General features: G+C 63.3%; 3 protein-coding genes and 1 long non-coding RNA gene across 5 annotated transcripts in view; 3 read left to right on the top strand and 1 right to left on the bottom strand.

The window, feature by feature from the left end:
* Positions 1-1,892: 1,892 nt before the first annotated feature.
* On the top strand, positions 1,893-4,752 carry Pyy (peptide YY). Its single transcript, XM_063249773.1, has 5 exons — positions 1,893-1,899; positions 3,361-3,902; positions 4,033-4,214; positions 4,461-4,549; positions 4,627-4,752. Exons 1-5 carry the CDS (start codon positions 1,893-1,895, stop codon positions 4,749-4,751), a joined length of 945 nt encoding a protein of 314 aa, XP_063105843.1. The 3' UTR covers position 4,752.
* A 4,105-nt stretch (positions 4,753-8,857) lies between these two features.
* Ppy (pancreatic polypeptide) lies at positions 8,858-9,716 on the top strand. The gene is given in 3 exon segments (NM_001173005.1): positions 8,858-8,875; positions 9,094-9,275; positions 9,427-9,716. Coding segments are annotated over 2 exon segments (381 nt in total). The 5' UTR covers positions 8,858-8,875; the 3' UTR covers positions 9,626-9,716.
* A 777-nt stretch (positions 9,717-10,493) lies between these two features.
* LOC134476568 (uncharacterized) lies at positions 10,494-17,456 on the bottom strand. The gene is made up of 2 exons (XR_010048371.1): positions 16,238-17,456; positions 10,494-15,759 (listed from the first exon to the last, which is right to left on the bottom strand). It is a non-coding gene; the product is annotated as an uncharacterized LOC134476568 (long non-coding RNA).
* The window catches only part of Mpp2 (MAGUK p55 scaffold protein 2), a 33,720-nt gene continuing 33,277 nt past the window's right edge, over positions 17,026-17,468 (top strand). The window contains exon 1 of one of the 2 annotated variants that reach the window (XM_063251661.1): positions 17,026-17,194. The gene's annotated coding sequence lies outside the window, so the exon portion shown is untranslated. The remainder of the gene's footprint in view (positions 17,195-17,468) is intronic. The other variant, XM_003465748.5, reaches the window with a different exon arrangement.

The following is a 17,468-nucleotide window of genomic DNA, read 5'->3' as shown; positions in this document are numbered from 1 at the left end:
ACATGGCCCCACCTGTTCCCTCTGCTCCTGACCATGGCAGAACCCAACCCGTGAGCACCCAAGAGCGGCCAGGGCAGGGTTGATTCTTTGCTGCACTAGGGATTTGCCCCTGGGTCAGGCAGAAAGCAGCCTGAGGTTTTTTTTCATGGGATTTAGTTCAGCGGCTCGAGCACCTGCCTGTAAATGTGAGGTCTTGAGTTTGATTCCTGGTAGAAAAGAAAAAAACCCTGATTTTAAACTGGGCATGGGAGCTGGGCGTGGCGGCACAGACCTGTAACCCCAGCACTTGGGAGGCAGGAAAGGCAGATGGTGTGGCCTTAGGCATCTATTCAAGGGTCTGGCACTGTGTGACTTCAGCTCTTCCTCAACGTCAAAATGACCTTGAAAGGTCAAAGGGTTTTTGGGCTTTTATTTGAGACAGGGTCTCACTGTGTAATTCAAGCTGGCCTTGGACTTGATTTGTAGCCCACAGTCTTTGAATTTGCAGTGATTCTCTTGCCTCAGCATCCTGAGTGCTGGGATGATGGGTGCGCACCACCACAAAGTTGATGTGTTTCTTTTTTCTTTTGTCTTCTTTTTTTTTTTAATTTTTTTTATCGGTACCAGGGATCAAACTTAGGACTGCCTGCTTGCAAGGCAGGCGCTTATGCCGCTGAGCTAAATCCCAGCCCCAAAGCTGATGTTTTTAATGGATTTAGGACATACAGGCAGCCAAGACAGTGCAGCTCAGAGTCTCAGGAAAGAGGACACTGCAGCTGCTGCCGGCTGAGGCCTCTTATTCTGACTTCACACTAGGTCCTTGCCTTGCCTTGGGATCCCGGCCTGTGTTCTCCTCTGAGCCTGCACACAACCCCTCTCAGCCCCCCAGCTCATCGCCTCCCCTTTCCGGGTTCTTCCACATGGTGAAACTGGCAGTGCGGCAGCAGCCATGACTGCGTGCGAGGCGGTGGCTGGGGAATATCACAGTGGTTCCCTGGCCCTGCAAGCACCCCTCCACTCTCCTGGGCTCTCTTTCCAGCTCTTTCAGCTCAGTTTCCAGGGAAACAACTCTTTACACATTCGTACCCCCTAACTGCAGGTCACACTTGGTTGACATAGATGGCTATGGTGACAAACACCTGTGGAGTGGCTGGAGGACTCCTGTGCGTCCTGTGGCCCAACGGTTTTCTAGGCAGCTGGATTCAGAGGAAGAGTGGCTTGCGGCGCCCAGACCTAAAATTCTAACTTCGCGTCTGGGCCCGTAGGCAGTGCCCGTCCTGGGGCCTCGGGGCCTTGGGCATGCATCAGGCTGCAGAACAAGTCTCGGGCATGTGGCAGGCCTGTGCCATGGGCGTGTCAGGGACGTGTCATCAGTGTGCACACTGTTTTAGGCATAGAGACCCAAGCGTGAGCCCTCTTCCCAACTTGGCTCTCAGAGCCACCTGGGCAGCGGGTAGCAAGGGACCGTGGCATGGGTGACACTCCCCGCCTTCCCAACCACTTGCCTGCCCTCCCTGTGTCCCTGCCCGATACCTGTCTTCCCCTGTCTTCCAAAGTTGGGGCAGTTGCTGCCTGGCATGGAGCCAGCATCCTCCCCCCAGAGCCTCTGGAGCCCCCCACAACTCCTCACGGGGCTCAGTGTCCTGGGCAGGTCCCCTCAGGCAGACCCACCCCATGTCCTTCTGTGAACACAGATCTCTGCTGTCTGCTCTGTCGCTGCACCCACCACAGAACCCAGCACAGGGCAAGGCGTCACAAGTACTTTTTCCATGTGGTGCCAGGGCCTGAACCCATGGCCACCCCCATGCCAGGCGAGGGGCACTCCAGCCCCCTTTGTGAGATAGGGTCTTAGTAACTGCCCCAGCTGGGCTGGAACTTTTAATCCTCCTGCCTCAGCCTCCCAAGTAACTGGGATGACAGGTGAGTTCGACAGGGCCTGGCTGCTTCTTGAATGAGGACAGAGTCACCTGCTGAGTGGCCTCATGGTGGCTGGGGACCCAGGTTGGAAGATGTGGCTGGGTTGCTCAGGGCCTGACACACGGAACAGGGACACTGAGAGATAGATACCATGGGCGGGGCCCAAGTGGCGAGGTGAGGGGACCCACCTTGGTGCGCAGCCCCAACCCTCAGGCCCAGGTCCTTGGCTTCATTGCCCCGGCTGGCCCTGTCAGAGAGCTGAGCAGGGGACGAGCCCTGTGCAACTGCCCCATCGGGGTCCCGGTCTGTCTCAGGCTGCCTAGCACAGTTGTTTGCTGGTTTCTGGGCTATTGGAACTGCTCCTGCCCATCCCGCCTGTGGGGCCACATCAACAGGACCAGCTCAAGGTGAGGGGCAGGGGTGCGGGGCATGGGGCAGTGGTACTGATCATCCTGGGAGGCAGTGATGCACGGGCCAGGCCCGTGCAGCAAAGGTGGGGCTTCGAGGGAGCGGGGCCTCCTCTTGGCAGTGGGGCCCTCAGGAGCCACAGGTGCCCCAGAAAGCTGCTTGATGGCCTCCGGGGATGTGGGATTCCCAGTTCCCTCACCTCTCTTTTTGGGGTCACTTGGCTGGCGCTGCAAGATCAAAGGAGGCCCGCACCCTGGCCTCATCCCCTTAGCAGGGTCTCCTATGTTTGTGTTTTCTTGCAGAGATGGGATTTGAACCCAGGGCTTCTGTGGTCAGAGCTGCCCTTACCGACCAGCCTCACTCCCCAGCCACCCTCATGTCACATGGGTGCGTGGCCTGTCCTCCATTCGAGACCTGCATGCGAAGCCTCGATGTTTCTGCCTCTGCTTCAGCCTGGGCATAGCTCTTCTCCCTGTGTCCATCTGGGACCTCCTGAGATGGGGTCCCCAAGGAGGGACAGCCCTTCCACCCCAGAGGTATGGCTGGGACCTCACCCCAGCCCAGGAACCCCAAGATGCAGCCTCCCTCTTCCTCGTTCCCCAGACCTGGCACCCTAAGAGACCACTCTTCCCCTTCCCCCAGGTCAGTCGTCTCTGCCTGGTAGCCTCGCCCTCCTCATCTCCTGCCCATCGAAGGGCTCTGTGCTTCCTGGGTTGCCTAGGGCCAGTTCCGGAGTGTGCGTGCGGGTGACTGAACCCATAAAAAGACCATCAAGGGGCCCAGAGAGCTCTAAAAATAGCGGCCACAGCCATCTGTCCTGCGGGAGGATGGGACAAGCCAATGGCCCCTGCCCGCGCTGGCCCTGGGGGCTCCGGCTGGGGGGGGGGGAGGGACTCCCCCATGGCCCTGTCCCATTCTCCTGGCCTCTCAGGCTTGGTCCCCGGTTGCCCCCAGCCCAAGGGGCCCCCTCTGCCCTCTTGATGGATGAGGCCATGTTTCTCCTGTGCAGTCGTCTTGTGCTACTGTGTCCCTATCTGTAAACTCCGGTAAACTGAGCCCATGGCTGTGTTGTGCCAGAAACTCAGACCCCAGTAAACACCACCCTCACTTCCCTCCCACCATGGCCCGGCACCCGGGGAGGCTGGAGCGGGCAGGGGCGGTGGCACACATCTGCGCACTTCAGTCCCATTGCTCCTAAGGTCTTGAATGACGGGTGGGGGGCCCTCAGCCGCACCAGGCTTCCGGGGCTACCCAATTCTCAGCGGACGAGGACAGGACGCCAGGCAAGATCCCACGCTGGCCCAAAGCAGAGGCAGGGGTCACGCCCAAGGCCTCCCCGCCGCGCCTCCCCTGGGGCAGAGCTGCGCGCAGGGCGTGGGAGGCACACGCGAGGGGGTAAATGGGGACAGCACCGCAGCCCCAGGCAGGCGTGTACCCCGCCGAGGGGAGGAGCCTCACATCGCCCCACCCATTACCACCGGGATATAAACCCCAGCCTGGCGTGGGAAAGGCAGAACCTGGGCAACGTGTCCCGCCCTTTCCCGCCCTCGTCTTTGCCCTGCGTCTTTGCCCTGCTCTTCTCGCTCGGCGCTGTGGCTGTGAGTGGGGAAACTGAGGCCGGGATGAGAAACAGAGAGGAAATGGGGCTGGGAGAGCCAGGCGGGGGCGGGTTGGGCTCTGGACTGACAAACGGGGAAACTGATGCCGGGTGGGTCCCGTGTCCCCCAGATGGAGCTGGTGCACAGGCCTGCCATGGCCGCCGTGCTGCTGGCCCTGCTGGCCAACCTGGCTGCGCTGGTCGACGCCTACCCCTCCAAACCTGAGGCTCCGGGCAGCGACGCCTCGCCTGAGGAGCTGAGCCGCTACTACGCCTCGCTGCGCCACTACCTCAACCTGGTCACGCGGCAGCGGTGAGCGCGGCCCCCATGTGTCACCCGAGTGGGCACGGCTCATGGTGGCCCCGCCCCTTTCCAGAGGCCCCGCCCACGGCAGGCTGGCCACACCCTCCGAGTCCCCTGTAGTGGTCACACCCAAAGAGCAACCGGTTTGACCACGCCCACTCGCACTCTGGCGGCCACGCCCACTCGTATTCGAGTTGATCACGCCCACCCCCTGACCACGCCCACTCCCAGCCCACCACGGCTCTACCCGAACAGGTATGGAAAACGTGTGGCCCCGGAGGTGGTGCCCCCTGGCCTCCTGTCCCCGGCCGACGCTGAAGATCGGCTCATTCCACGAAGATCGGGTAAACGCGCTTCCCAAGCACTGTTGGCCTAGGATCACGGCCACCTCCAGACTTGATTCTCCTCCTCTCTCCTGAAGGCCGGACTGCGCCTACCCGCAGTGAACACGCGAGACCCGGACACGCCCGCGGCGCACGACCTCCTGTTTGGGGGAGGGGGCTCCTCCATGTCTTGGTCCCCAATAAAATACAGATCTCAGACTGACCACGTGCGCGTGCCTCTTCTCTACCCCCTTCCCGCTGAGGGCGTTGGGGTGGGTGTGAGGATCCCAACGTGGAGACCCCAGAGCACCCGGGACCTGCGGGCAGCGGGGACCCTGTCGATGGATGGAGGGGTGGGGCGGATGGCGGGACGAGGGTCGCTTCTATCGCCCCCACCTCTCCCCACTAAGTTCTCTGGTGGCAAGGCCGCAGGACACCCTCCAGGGTCCCCTTCCCAGCCTGGACACCACACCAAACTGCAGGTACTGCAGTGTGGAAACCACGGTCCACCCCAGCCAAGCCGCAGAGCCCAGGAAGTGGCCCCCAATGGCCTCTGCTGTGACCACTACCTGTGTTCCAACCCCTCCGGGGCAGGGGACCCTGCAGGAGGCTGGCTCTGCAGATGCCTGGGAAGGTGATAGGGGCCGAGGGGGTGGACGGCATGAAGGCCTGGCCCATGGATGCTGTGGCTGGGTGACCCTGAGGACAGCAGCTCTGGAGCTAGCTCCATGCAGCTGTTTGGGAGGCTGAGGCACTGGCACCCTAGGGCTCCGAGGCCTCATGGCACGGGGGTCACCACCTAGAAGCCAGTTCTGGCCCTGCCCAGAGATCCCAAGCTGTCTGGATGCTGGCAGCCAGCAGCCTGGTCAGTGTGAGGCCGGGGAGGCTGCAGGCCAGGAGACGGCCAGTGGCCACCAGCGACACTAGAGTGTTCAGCAGCTGACCTGAGGCCACCAAAGAGCAGTCTCTGCTGTGACAGTGACAGTGACCACAGTCCTGCGGAGCCTCACTGCTGTGTCCGTGGTGATTCTTGGGTCTGTGCTGGGCAGGGCTGCCTGAGCCATGGGGTCACAGTCAGAGGTCACCTGCTGGCTGGACCTCCCTCTCTACCCCCATGCTGACATCACCCAGGGTCACAGGGGCTGGCTTCCCAGCTATGTCCCTGGAGGCCCAGCAGAAGCTGTGCCAGGGTACCCAGAGGCCACATCCCAGATGCCCTGGGGCGTAGTATAATGTGTACACAATGTCTCCCCAACTCCCCCACATCTATGAGAAATTTTAATTTACAAATTCGACACAGGCCAGATGCGGTAGTGCACATGTGTATTTCTGGTACATGGGAGGCTGAAGCAGGAGGGCCCCTGCAAATTCAAGGCCAGCTTGAGCTAGTCAGTTCCGGGCTACCCTGAACTACATTCAGAGATTGGGCCTCAAAAATGAAAACACAGAAAGAGGTGGCCAGCAGTAATGAACAGAACAGTGGTGACACAGGGCACAGAAGTTGTGCAAATGTGGTCCTTGAAAATAGGAAACCCCGGAGGAGCAGGGGCTATGGGGTAGTTTCCCTTGGCTGCTACAGAATCAACAGGGTACCCCCAAAGATGGCTCTGGACTGAAGCATCAGCAGGGTTGGGGCCTCCAGGGCTACCCATCCCTCCTCCGTGCTGCCAGGCTTTAGAACTAAATGTCCTCCATGAAGGACTGAAGTCACACTGGGTTCAGGGCATGCAGAGGCGCAGCCAGGGCCCGGGCCCCACCTTGCTGACCCAAGTTCCACACTAAGCCTGAGCAGTATGGAGGGGGTCAGGAGAGGAGGCGCGGGGGCACTGCTCGCCTCACCCAGCATCCTCCAATCCGCAGCTGCATGGGTTTGGGAGTCAGTCGTTAACTGAGTTAGGTGGGATGACCTGGGGATAGGACCTCGGCCACCCCATGGAATCTGTGTCCCACTCCGGCCTCCCTACCAGGCCTCAGTGGACACAGTCCCAGGTAACGATGGCAGCCAGCTCAGGATGACCACGGCCTCGCCTTCCTTCTCTATTTTTTGAGATCTCTATTTTGTCATCCTGGCCAGCCTTGAACTCACTATGTAGCCCAGGCTAGCCTTGAACCCACGGTGACCCTCCTGCCTCAGCCACCCAAGTGCTGGGGTCACACTGTGCACCACCATGCCCATACCCGTCTTCCTAGAGCAGCTTCAGGTCTCCTCCTGGCCTTCAAACCCTCCCACACCCGTGTTTCCCTCTGTCCCTTGGCACTGGGGACGCAGCTCGTGGTGACTGTAGCACCCATGCCAGGGCGACGGTAATGTGGGAACCTTGAGATGGGCGATGGGGGCCCTGGGTCTCCCACCTACCTTTGCACAGCCTACACCTGGGGTTTTGGGCTCTCTGTCCCTGCTGAGGGTATCTGCTGCCCGAGAGGGCCCAGGGAAGGAAGCATTGCAGTCCTGCTGTGACCTGGCTGGCAGAGGGGGCAGCGTGGGGTGGGCAGAGGGGGGAGGGAGAGGCCCTCCTGGCAACCTGAGGTCAGCAGGCAGCGCTGGACCCTGAAGGGCACTTCAAGCGGAGTTTCTTAACTGGCTCCTGGGAGGTCAGCATCTGCAGCTCTGTTGCAGGCCCTGAGGCCACAGTGGCCACCTCTGGTCACTTAGCACCCATGGGCGCCTGCCTCGAGGGGCTCTCATACACCCTGGGACACAGGAGGATGGGGGAGAGTATGGGGTCTCTTGGAGGCTGAGGCAGGAGGGTCACACACTCAGGCTGAGCCAGGCCAGCACAATGACTGAGGGAGATGCTGTTCCAGAACAGCAAGGTTTACAGAGGCCGGGCTGTGGCTCAGGACCAATCTCGGTGCACGGAGAAGGACAAGGACACCCACACCTCGGCCTCTGCCTCCCTTATCGCCACAATGTCACCCCGAGGACCTGGACTCTGCTGTTCGTGGGGGCAGTGGCCTGCTGCAGGACAGGCCCAAGCACGCAATGGCCCCACTCAGGCAGTGGCAGGGCAGATTGGAGGCCACCCTGACCAGCGCCCCCTGGTGGCCTCTCTCTGCTGAGGAACCCGCAGGAAGGGCCAGGCCATGGGCGGGCTAGGCATTAGGCTGGAGGAGTGTGTGTGTGTGTGTGTGTTCTCCCGACCTGGGCGTGGCAGCGGAGAGGACAGCCAACAGGAGCGGCCAAGGGTTCCCGCTCCCTGCTGGGCTGTGTGATCTTAGTCCCACAGAGGGTAACAGTGTCCCTTCTGTCCCCCCAGTACTTCTTGGCATTTAGCTCTGGAGCAGGGGAGCTCTGGGGTCAGAGGTCATTGGCTTCAACAGCCACAGACTGATCCGGGCAAGAATACAGAAGGGAAACTGAGGCCGCAAGGAGGCCTGGGCAAGCGGTCCACCTCAGTGGGCCTGTTTCTTCCTTCCCTTCCCCTGCATTACTGGGATGGGGCCCAGGGCCTTGCTGCAGCCCCAGGGCTTTTCAGTCTTTAATTTTGAGGAAGGATCTCCTCCCTGCATCACTGAGTTCCCAAGGCTGGGCTCCACAGAGCCATCCTCCTGCCTCAGCCTCCCAGAGTGCTGCGATCACAGGTGGGGTGCCCCCGTGCCCAGGCTGGCAGCCTCCCGTCTCTAGGCCGAGGGGCTTATACCAGGATGTGGACAGTCACACTTGGGAAGGAAACACCCGGTTTTGGGAATGGGTTTTATTTCAAACCCCAGATCCCAGGACCAGCTGTGGGGTCCAAGCAGGCTGCAGCTTCCAGGCTGCTCAGGGCTGAGGGGGCTCCAGGCGTCACCCACACACTGGCTCTCTCTCCCTGGCACGGGAATCGAAGCGGTGACAGGACTGTGGTGCCTCCTTCTCCCAGCCCAGGGTGAGTGTGTGCCCCACACCCTACGCCTGGCCCACTCCTCTCCACTGAGGACCAGAGTCCCTCCCTGATCTCACTGCTTCACTGCATACCCGCCCTCCGCAATGGCCACCACGGGCCAAGCTGGGCTGCCCGGAGCCTCCTCCAGAACCTGGAGGCGGACCCACATCACCTTGGCGGCCTGCCCCTGCTGGGATTCTGGCTGCCCGGGGGGGGCCGTGTGGAAGGGCTCGGCGCTCACCCGTCTACATGGGCGGGCACTTGGCCACCTCTGCCCACTCAGTGGCCTGCCTAGCCCTGGCCCTTCACGGCTCAGGGGGTGCAGGCGCCAGGGAGGCGGAGGGCAGAGAGGGTGCACACTGGGCAGCGGGCGGCCATGGGGCGGGGACATGGGGGGCTGGGAACTATAAAGTGAGGGCGCAGAGCTGGGAACCCACCTGCATCTAGGAGCCATTCCGCCCGTGCCGGCTCCCTCAGGTTCAGGGTGAGTGGTCACTGCTGTGGTCCTCTGTTCCCTAGCTCCCTGGGTGCCCCCATGGGTCTGTGGCGTCCCAGCTGCATTCATGCCTGGCTTGGGCAGCCACTTAGGAGCCGGTAGGGTTCCTTCTGGCGGGGTGGAGGGCCAGATACAGGGCACCCGCTGTGCTGTGTCCTGTGCCGACTTGGGTGACCCGGGCTGGCTGCATCCATCCTGTGTGTTAGATGACCGCCACCCGCTGCTGCTTGTGGCTGCTGCTCCTGGGCACTTGCATGGCCCTGCTGCTTCCGGAAGCCTGGGGAGCCCCCCTGGAGCCTGTGTACCCCGGGGACGACGCGACGCCCCAGCAGATGGCTCAGTACGCAGCCGAGATGCGCAGATACATCAACATGCTGACTCGGCCCAGGTGGGCGCGGCCCTGGCTGTCACCCAGCCCCATCACCCAGCCCCAGTCCTGGCCCTGGCCCTGGGCATCGAGGAGGGTGACGCCCAGGCTCAAACAAGGCAGTGAGCCGGCAGGGGGCGCAGCACCAACCCAGTGCCTCCTCCGCCCCCAGGTACGGGAAGAGCGCCGAGGAGGATGCGCTGGGCTTGCCGGTGTGGCGCCAGTCCCACGCGGCTGCCCCGGGTGGGTCCCATCGCCACCCACCTGCCGGGCTCCCTGCAGCTAAAGGGGGAACAGGGGTGTCTGGCAGCCCTCCGAAGCCATGGGACTGTCTCCCCTGCCGGGCCCACTCTCTCCCCTCGCAGAGCTGAGTCCGTGGATGAGCAGCGCCAGCTACCAGCCCTAACCTCCCCCCCCCCCGCGCCTCTGCCCCCTTCCGCTCCACAATAAAGCAAGCGGACCGCAGCTGCCTGCGTTTCAGTCTCTGCCCGGGGAGCGGGCTCCGCGTCGCTTCAGGGGGACCCTGGGCCCGCCAGCGGGCAGCGAAGGGCAGGCGCAGGCTGCGTGCTTCCAGGCCACCTGGCCTTCTTGACCTGCAGCACCGCCTTGCTCTCGGCAGAAGCCGGGTTCCAGTCCCAGCACTTAGTGAGCTGGGCTGGCTCCGCCCTCCAGCTTTGTGGGCCGAGGACCCCTGGCCTGTGCACCAGACACCCCCGACGTGTGTGCATGTGCGTGCGTGAGTGCGCGAGTCGTGCGGGGAGTGGCTGTGCTCGCCTTCTCCCCTCTTCTGGGGCTTGGCCTCCCGGAAACAGGGGACAGGGGACAGGGGGCAGGGAATGGCACGGCAGGTGGGAGCGCAACCTGCAGGTGCCTGCTGGGCGGATGCTGGGTCCCCTCTTCGGCTCAGCACCTCGGCGCAGCACAGAGCACCCGGACGGCCCCAGCCCCACCGCGCGCAGGCGTCTGCAGGCCGCGGTGGTACCGCTGGGCTGTGCATCTCATCCCCGCGCGGGCGTGGGTCTGCGGGGTGACTCGGACCGCCGTGAGGCGACGGGCGGAAATCAGGGCCCTGGGGGTGGCCTGTGCGGGCAGCGCCCCCGCAATGCTGCCATACTTGGGTCACCACCCTGCTGCACGGTGCCACTCAGGCTCCTGCTCTGCCCACGTGCGGGCTGTTGCCCCGGGGCGCGTGGAGGTGGGGAAGCCCTAGTCCCCACTCAGAAGCCAGGGAGGCCACCGTGCTCTAGTGCCTCTTTATTGCTCTTGAGGGTGGGAGGAGCCGGGCCCCATGCCCACGCAGGGTCCATGACGTCCTAGTCGGGGCCCTGGGGGGAGGGGGCAGCAGAGTTCCGAGCTCTGGCGCCTATCGCAGCGTGGGGCTTGGGAGGCTCTGGGATTCCGTGGCTTTCGTGGTGTTCGTGGCGCTCGAGGTGTTCGTGGCGATCGTGGGTTTCAGCTGGTTTATGGGTTTCTTCGCGCTGGGTAAGACGCGTCTGCGTAGGTCCCGCACGCACGCGTGTGGGGTGCCTGGAGCCCTTGCCCCCAGAGGACCTCGGGGTCCACCTGCTGCCGAAAAACTTCGCTATGTACTTGGTGAGGTGGCCGAAGTTGGGAGAGCCAGCCGACCAGTGCAGGCTCGCGGCCGCGGGCATCTGCAGCTCCGCGCACCGGGCTCCAGCAGCAACCACCCCAGACAGCTGACGCCAGTGCGCAGGCGCAGCCCAGGGCCGCCGCCTGCGGGTGGGAGACCTGCAATGACACGCGGTGCAGGTGGGGGCAGAGGTCACGTGATGCCCGGGTCTTGCAACCCAAGGGACAGCCTGGGGCCCAGGGCGCAGCGTGCGCCCGCTAGCAAGGTGTGGGTCCTAGGGAGCGCCCGTGAGCCCAGCGTTCGGAAGCTGAGGCGGGAGGATGGTCAAGTTCCAGGCCAGTTGGGCGACTTAGGGGGAGCCCCTTCCAGAACAAAACGGGCGCAGCGAGAGCGCGCTGGATTCAACACCAGCACCGCAAAAACCAGCAAATGGGGAGTGCGCCCTGTAGCCTGACTTTCCCTTGCCGAGCCTCTCCCCCTGCGCCCCCTCCGTCGCCGACCTGGCTGGGGCATCGCCTCTGCCGGAGCGCCGAGCTTGCCGTCTACCTGCCCCACTGCTCCGCAGGCGTCACTCGCCGTGTCCCAAGCTCATCACCTGCTGTCTGAGGCCCTGTCCAGCCACTGGGCGCGGCCAGAGTTGCCCGTGAAAGTGGCACCGGAGCCCAGAAGGTACCAGGGCTGTGGCAGGCGCTCAGCGACTCAGCCCAGGTCAAGTGAAGAGCGGGCTGCTCACGGGGACATCGGGGGACCTCACATCCCGCTGAGTGCAGGGCGCGGGGAAGCCCTCAGACCACACTCTCCCTCAGCCTGACAGGCAGCCGAACCCTGAGCCCTCGCTGCCACTCTCAGGGACCTTCCTCGGCTCCACTGCCTCTCCCATGGTCTGGGCTCCAGCACAGCGGATGCGATGGTTCCTGCGGGGCAGTTGACGTTACCATGCTGTGGTAAGGTCACTGGGCTGGGGCCGGATTGGGCAGGACTTCGGGGCCTGTATGTCCCCTAGGCCTCTGTACTCTACCCTCTGCCTGACCTCCTGTCCCATCTCCGCAGGCAACAGACAGGTGGATGTGGACACTCACGGGCTATTGGCTGCTCTCCCTTGGGCACTGTTCCTGCCATCCCTGGTGGTAGGTGGGACACATAGGTGACCTTTTGCTCCAGGTACGCAGGCTAGGGCCGAACTGGCCCTGGGTCCCGATGAACTGTCCAGAGACATGAGACCCCTTCCTCGAAGTCAGGGCTGCCCACAGGCCTGCTCCACCGCCCACTGCCTGCTGCTGCTGGTGCCACTGGGCCCTGTGCCGGGCAGGGGGTCCTGGGGCCTGGGCCTATCCTTCTGGTGCAAAGATTCCTGGGGCCACCTCACCGAGGGAGGGCACTGCAGTGGGGAGCAGTCTACAGAGGGAGCCCGGCTCACCACCTGGTCACATGACACATGACAACCCAGAGTGCTGCCCTCCTCCACGGGGTTGCCTGGTGCTCACCTGTGTCCTCCCTTGATCTCAGGGATCCCCTAGTCAGGCACGGCCTGAGCAGGACGTGTGGCCATGTGGCACTGTCCAGCACAGGGGAGGGTGCATTCCTCGGTGGCTGCCCCAGCTTTGCCTGCTCAAGAACTGCTTCCCGCTGACTGCACCCACCTGTCTACTTATCACCTATGGGGTCCCAGAGCTGCTGAGGAGCCCGGCAGCTTTTCTGTGCCTCTGCCTGTCGAGTCTCTTTGGTTCACCTCCGCCAGACCCCTTTGGAGCCCTTGGACCCTCCCTGTCCTCCTGTCTCCCAGGGCTCTGCCCCCAGTGTCTGGGGGAGCTGCCTAGCTGAGCCCCCAGAGAAGAGGAAAGAGCTGTGTCCACCCAGCGACTTCACCCACTGCCTGGAGTACAGCACAGGTCTGGGGTTTGTTGAGTGAATAGCTGTTAACCATCTTATTTGGGTGTGGGTTTCACTTCCCTGCTGGATGAGACCAGAGTGTCTTGGAGAACAGCATTGACTTCTGGGGCCTGGCTCCTGCCTGATCCAGGGATGATGGGGATGCCCCCGGGATGTGGGGACCCCCTCACATCTCAGTGCTTCAGGTTGAGCATCAAGTGTCCCTGTGTGTTGCCCTGGTCCAGGTCCTGGGTGAAGACTTCCATTGGGTTCTTTCTGGGACGCAGTGGGAAGCAGTTGTGCAACCCAAGTCAGGATTGGGGATGAGGCCTGTGGGGCTGCCTCCTCAGCTCCCCCACACAGCTGCAGCCCAGCGTCACTGTCCACCGAGGGGTGTTTCCATCCCCCAGAGAGAAGCCACTGCCCTCGGCCCCTGGCTGCCCAGTCCTTTCCATGCAGATCCCCCTGTCTTGGACCTGGCCTGTGTGTCTGGCATGGAAGTCACAGAAGCCAGGCGCGAGGCTCCTGTTCTCCAGTGCCCGTTAGCTGGCAACAACGTGGCCTTCCCATGGAGGGCGACAGCTCCGCCACAGCTTCTGGCATCATGTGCCAGGCTAGCATGGGCCACTGGCTTTTCTCGGCCTCTTCCTTCCTCTGGATGGCGGGAGATCTGGGCCTCGAGGACCAGGAGGGGGAGGGGTTTGGGGAAAGGCTGTGCTGGAAACCAGCAGCTTGTGCTCTCATGGGATGGGCTTTCCAAGGGATGGGACATGCGTGAGTCCTGTTAATGGCACCAGCTCTCAGGCATTGTCCAGGATCAGTGAGGACCAGGGCGGGCGCTGTGGCTGGGTGTGGCCAGCTGGTTTGTCCCCTTCCTGTTCTGAGGTCTGAGGTCTGTCTCCAGGCTGCTCCTCTTGGACAGCTGCAGGTTCTCTGGGTGACACCAGCTCAGGAGGGCTATGGCCCAGAGGGCCAGGACTCCTGTCCAGCTTGGTGTGACTATAGCTGTGGCCTCTGAGAACATCGGGCAGTATGTCTTCCATCATGAGTAGGGGCAGGGCGAGGTCTAGGCCCTGCATCCTCCAGAGTGTGGCAGGGATCTCTGGGAGCCCCACCTTGCAGGACTTCCATGGCCACCCAGCAGCACTGACCAGGGGACTGAGTCCTAGAAGTCACTGCCTCTGGAAGCACTGGGCTCTTGACTCAGGCCCCAGCCAGCACTGCCACTCCAGAGTGGAGCAGTGAGAGCTTCGGAGGCCTCTGGAAACCCTTGCAGGGAAGGTGTCACCATTTTGAGGAGCAGTGGGGCGTGGAGAGGTGGCAGTGGATTCACAAAGGAGTCGGGGCCACAGGGAGGAGGCTGAGGCGGAAGCAGCCCTGGTCCCCACACTGGGGCTCCGTGACAGGCTCCTGGGGGACTTGCAGCGAGTTAGTGAAGGTGTCTGCACTGAGTCTACATGAAATGGAGATGGGGTGACCCATGCCATGGAACGGGGAGGGGTGTGGTTTAGTGAGAAGTGGCTGGCTGTTCCCGGGTCCTTCTCACTGTGGATGCTTCAAAGGTCACTGAGTCCAGCTGTCTCTGCAGCCACCACAGTTTGGTAAACTGAAGAATAATCCAAAAACCAGGCAGATCTCTCCCCTGAACTGTGCCCTGTGGGCAGGGTGAGTCCGTGGGCCCCTTGACCCTGGGCGCCTTGGGCAGCTGACTGGGTTTCCCCCAAGCCCGAGGCCCATCTGGGCAAGGGCAGGGCCCATATGGGCTGGAGAAAGGTAATGAGGGGTCCCCCTTGGCCCTGACGCCAGTGCTGGGCATCCCTGTGCAGGGGTGGGCAGGAGGCCCCATTGCCTTCAGTACCAAGGGGAGGAAGGGAGAATGGGGCACCCAGGGTGGGGTGGGCAGGGGCACATGTGGGGCAGTGCTGGGGTGGCGGTGCCCTATGATACAGGCTCAGGACAGAGCAGGACACTGCAGCTGGGCCTCAGCCGGGGAGGGACAGGAAGTGGGCAGCCTCATGGTGGCAGCAGAGCCCTCATGCGGCCTGGCGCTGGGAAGCCCAGGGCAGGTGCCTGAGCTCAGTGTCCCCTCCTATCTCTGCCACTGCACCCTGGGTGCATGTGTGCATGTGTGAGCACACATGGCCCCCACCCGCCACACCCCAGCACACTTCTCTGTCCTTTCTGTCCCCAAATGGCAACTCAGCGGCCCAGGGTCCCAAAGTGTCCTGCCTGGGTCTGCGTATCCTGTCCCCCACCAGCTCCCTCACCTCTGAGGCCTGCGTCGGGGTCCATGGGGCACCCCAAGGCAAGGCCAGCCATGGACACTCAGTGATGGGCATGGACTCTGCACTGACTTTCCCCAGCTATCCTCACGGCCTGGCCCTGGTTCCTACACAGTGGTGGGCTACCACAGTCTGCGGCCCTGGGACCGGGGCACTGGACAGAGGAAAGAAGTGGGTGCACAGGTGGGGCCGGGCACGGAGCCACTCGAGGGTGTGTGGGCAAGCAGGAAAGGGACGTGCCACCCATGGCCTGGCAGTTTTGGGGTGACCCTGTCTGTCCCTGGAGATCAAGGGGCTCTACATCTTTATCCGGGGGAGCTGGCACTGCAGCGTGCAGATGTGGAGGACATGAGCACAGCTGTGTGGCCTGGGACACGCACACATGCGCACAGGTGCACACGGTACAGGGGTGCAGCGGCTGCGGTGGTTGTGGGGGGCGGGCTCGGGACAGTCTTTGAAGAGGGTCCCGCTGTGTATGCGAAGGGTTTCTCGGCAGGTACAGTAGTTAATGAGCAGATGTTTATGGATCACGTAGCCTCTGCCGTCCTGTTAGGCCTGTCTGTCCGTCTGTCCTGGGCGCCCAGGGCTCCAGACCCTTTTTGTTGGGCGGTGAAGCCATAAGGCATGGGTTCTGGCGCTCCCTGCTGGCCGCCGCTGGAAGTGCAGCATGTCGCCAGGGCAGATTCGTCCCTCAGGGCCCCAAGCGGGCTACGGAGAGCAGCTCCTCCTTCGGGGCGGCTCGGGGTCGTGCGCTGCACCCCACCTTCAGGGGAAGCAGAGGCATTGTCTGTTGCCGATGACCTCCAGCTGTGGCCGAGGCGAGGGCAGAGCTGGAGGTGACCTCAGGGATGGAGGACCATCCCCGGGGTCGAAGGGACCTGACCGCGGTGGGCGCAGCTGGGGACCCCGTCCCTCTCTGCACCTCTCTCGCTCTGCCTAGAGGGGGCGCGTGGTCCAGCCCTGGCCAGCCAGGGGTCACGGGCGCTGGCACCGTAGCCTCAGGGACAGGGCGGCCCTGTGTCTTGCCTCCAGGCAGGGCCCTTGTGATTAGTGAACAATGGAGGATTGTTAAGCCCTGCTGGGGCCCTGCGTGGGGACCCGCAGGGTGACTTACGGGGCGCAGCCGGCAGGCCGCAGGGCCAGGCAGGCTGGACTCCAAGGCCTACTTGGGACCACAGGCAGCACTGCAGGCCAGCGGGCGTGGCTGTGGGGTGACAGGGGCCCGAAGAGGAATCACTCACATTCGCACTTGGGGGGCGCCAAATTCTTCCTGTCTCCGACCAGGGACCGAGGGCTAAGTGACCCCCAGCCGGGGTGGACGGGAGACAGAGGCGGTGGCCTTCTCAGAGGGACTTTTTCCCTGAGGTCAGCTGGAGAGTGAGGGGACGGGGGAGCAGGGCGCCACGGTGGTCACAGATGCCTGCGACGTCACCGACTGGTATCCCGCTCTGCCGGGCAGTGCCTCACACACTTGGAGACAGCCCTGTCCCCACACCCACACTCTATGCTTGGGCTGCCGGGAGCCGAATCTGCGGGGACTCAGGGCCAGTGGTCTTCTTCTAGTTGAAGCCCAAGTTCTGCCCATTTCTGGTTTCCAAGCTGAAACCTGGAAACGGTTTCCAGCAGATTCTGATCTCGGGCCCCCAGGCATGTTCTAGGGGAAGGTGGCAGAGGGGCACTGAGGTCCCACCCATCCCGCCCTGTCCCTGGGATCCCTAGGGCCGGCCAGCACGGACAGCCACGTAACCCTCCATCTGCCTGCTCTGTGTGGGGGAGCCTGGGACCCCTCTGTTAGTTCTCGGGCTGGGGCTGGGGGGTTGTTGGGCCTGGACCAATGCACATCCGCAGGTGGGAGGAAGTGGGGCCCGGAGGGCTGGGATACACGCGGCCGGAGGCCCCGGGGTTGGAATTCTGAAACTCGGAAACTGGGAAGGAGGCTCTCGAGCCCATTCACGAAGACGCTGCCTGTGCTAAAATATTTTTAAAGGCCAGGATCCAGGTGCCCCCGCTGAATCCCTCAAAAGTCCCCCAGGCCGAGGCCCGTGTGACTCGCGTCCCCTTGGGCGGCGTCACCGGTGTCACCGTCACAATTAGAGTCGGGGAGCTGGGGGACCCCGCCCCGCCCAAGTCCCCGCCCCAGACTCCGCCCCCGCGTGCCAGTCTGTCGGGGATCGGCCGCGCAGCCTCGGCGGGCGCAGGTGGGTGCAGACCGCGATCCCGCGCCCCCGCGTCCCGGCCCGGGCCCCACATCCCACCCCGCTCGCCTTCGGGTGTCGCTGCCCCCAGGCAGAATCCCCGCTGGGGTCCTACATCACCCCACTCCCGCTCCACCCCACCCCCACTTCACCCCCTCAAAAACCCGCAGCAGCCGAGGCGGCGCCGACTGGGGCGCCTGGGCGGGCGGGGACCCCGCACCCCGTTACGTAAGAGCCAGCTTCCGGGGGCGGGGGCTGCGCGTCCAGTGTCCCCCAA

Source organism: Cavia porcellus, unplaced genomic scaffold, assembly GCF_034190915.1.
Source record: "Cavia porcellus strain 051 isolate PalLab524CR breed Dunkin Hartley unplaced genomic scaffold, mCavPor4.1 scaffold_6, whole genome shotgun sequence".
Classification (NCBI taxonomy): domain Eukaryota; kingdom Metazoa; phylum Chordata; class Mammalia; order Rodentia; family Caviidae; genus Cavia; species Cavia porcellus.
The sequence above is the reverse complement of the archived record's forward strand: the minus strand, read 5'-3'. Positions and strand labels throughout refer to the sequence as shown.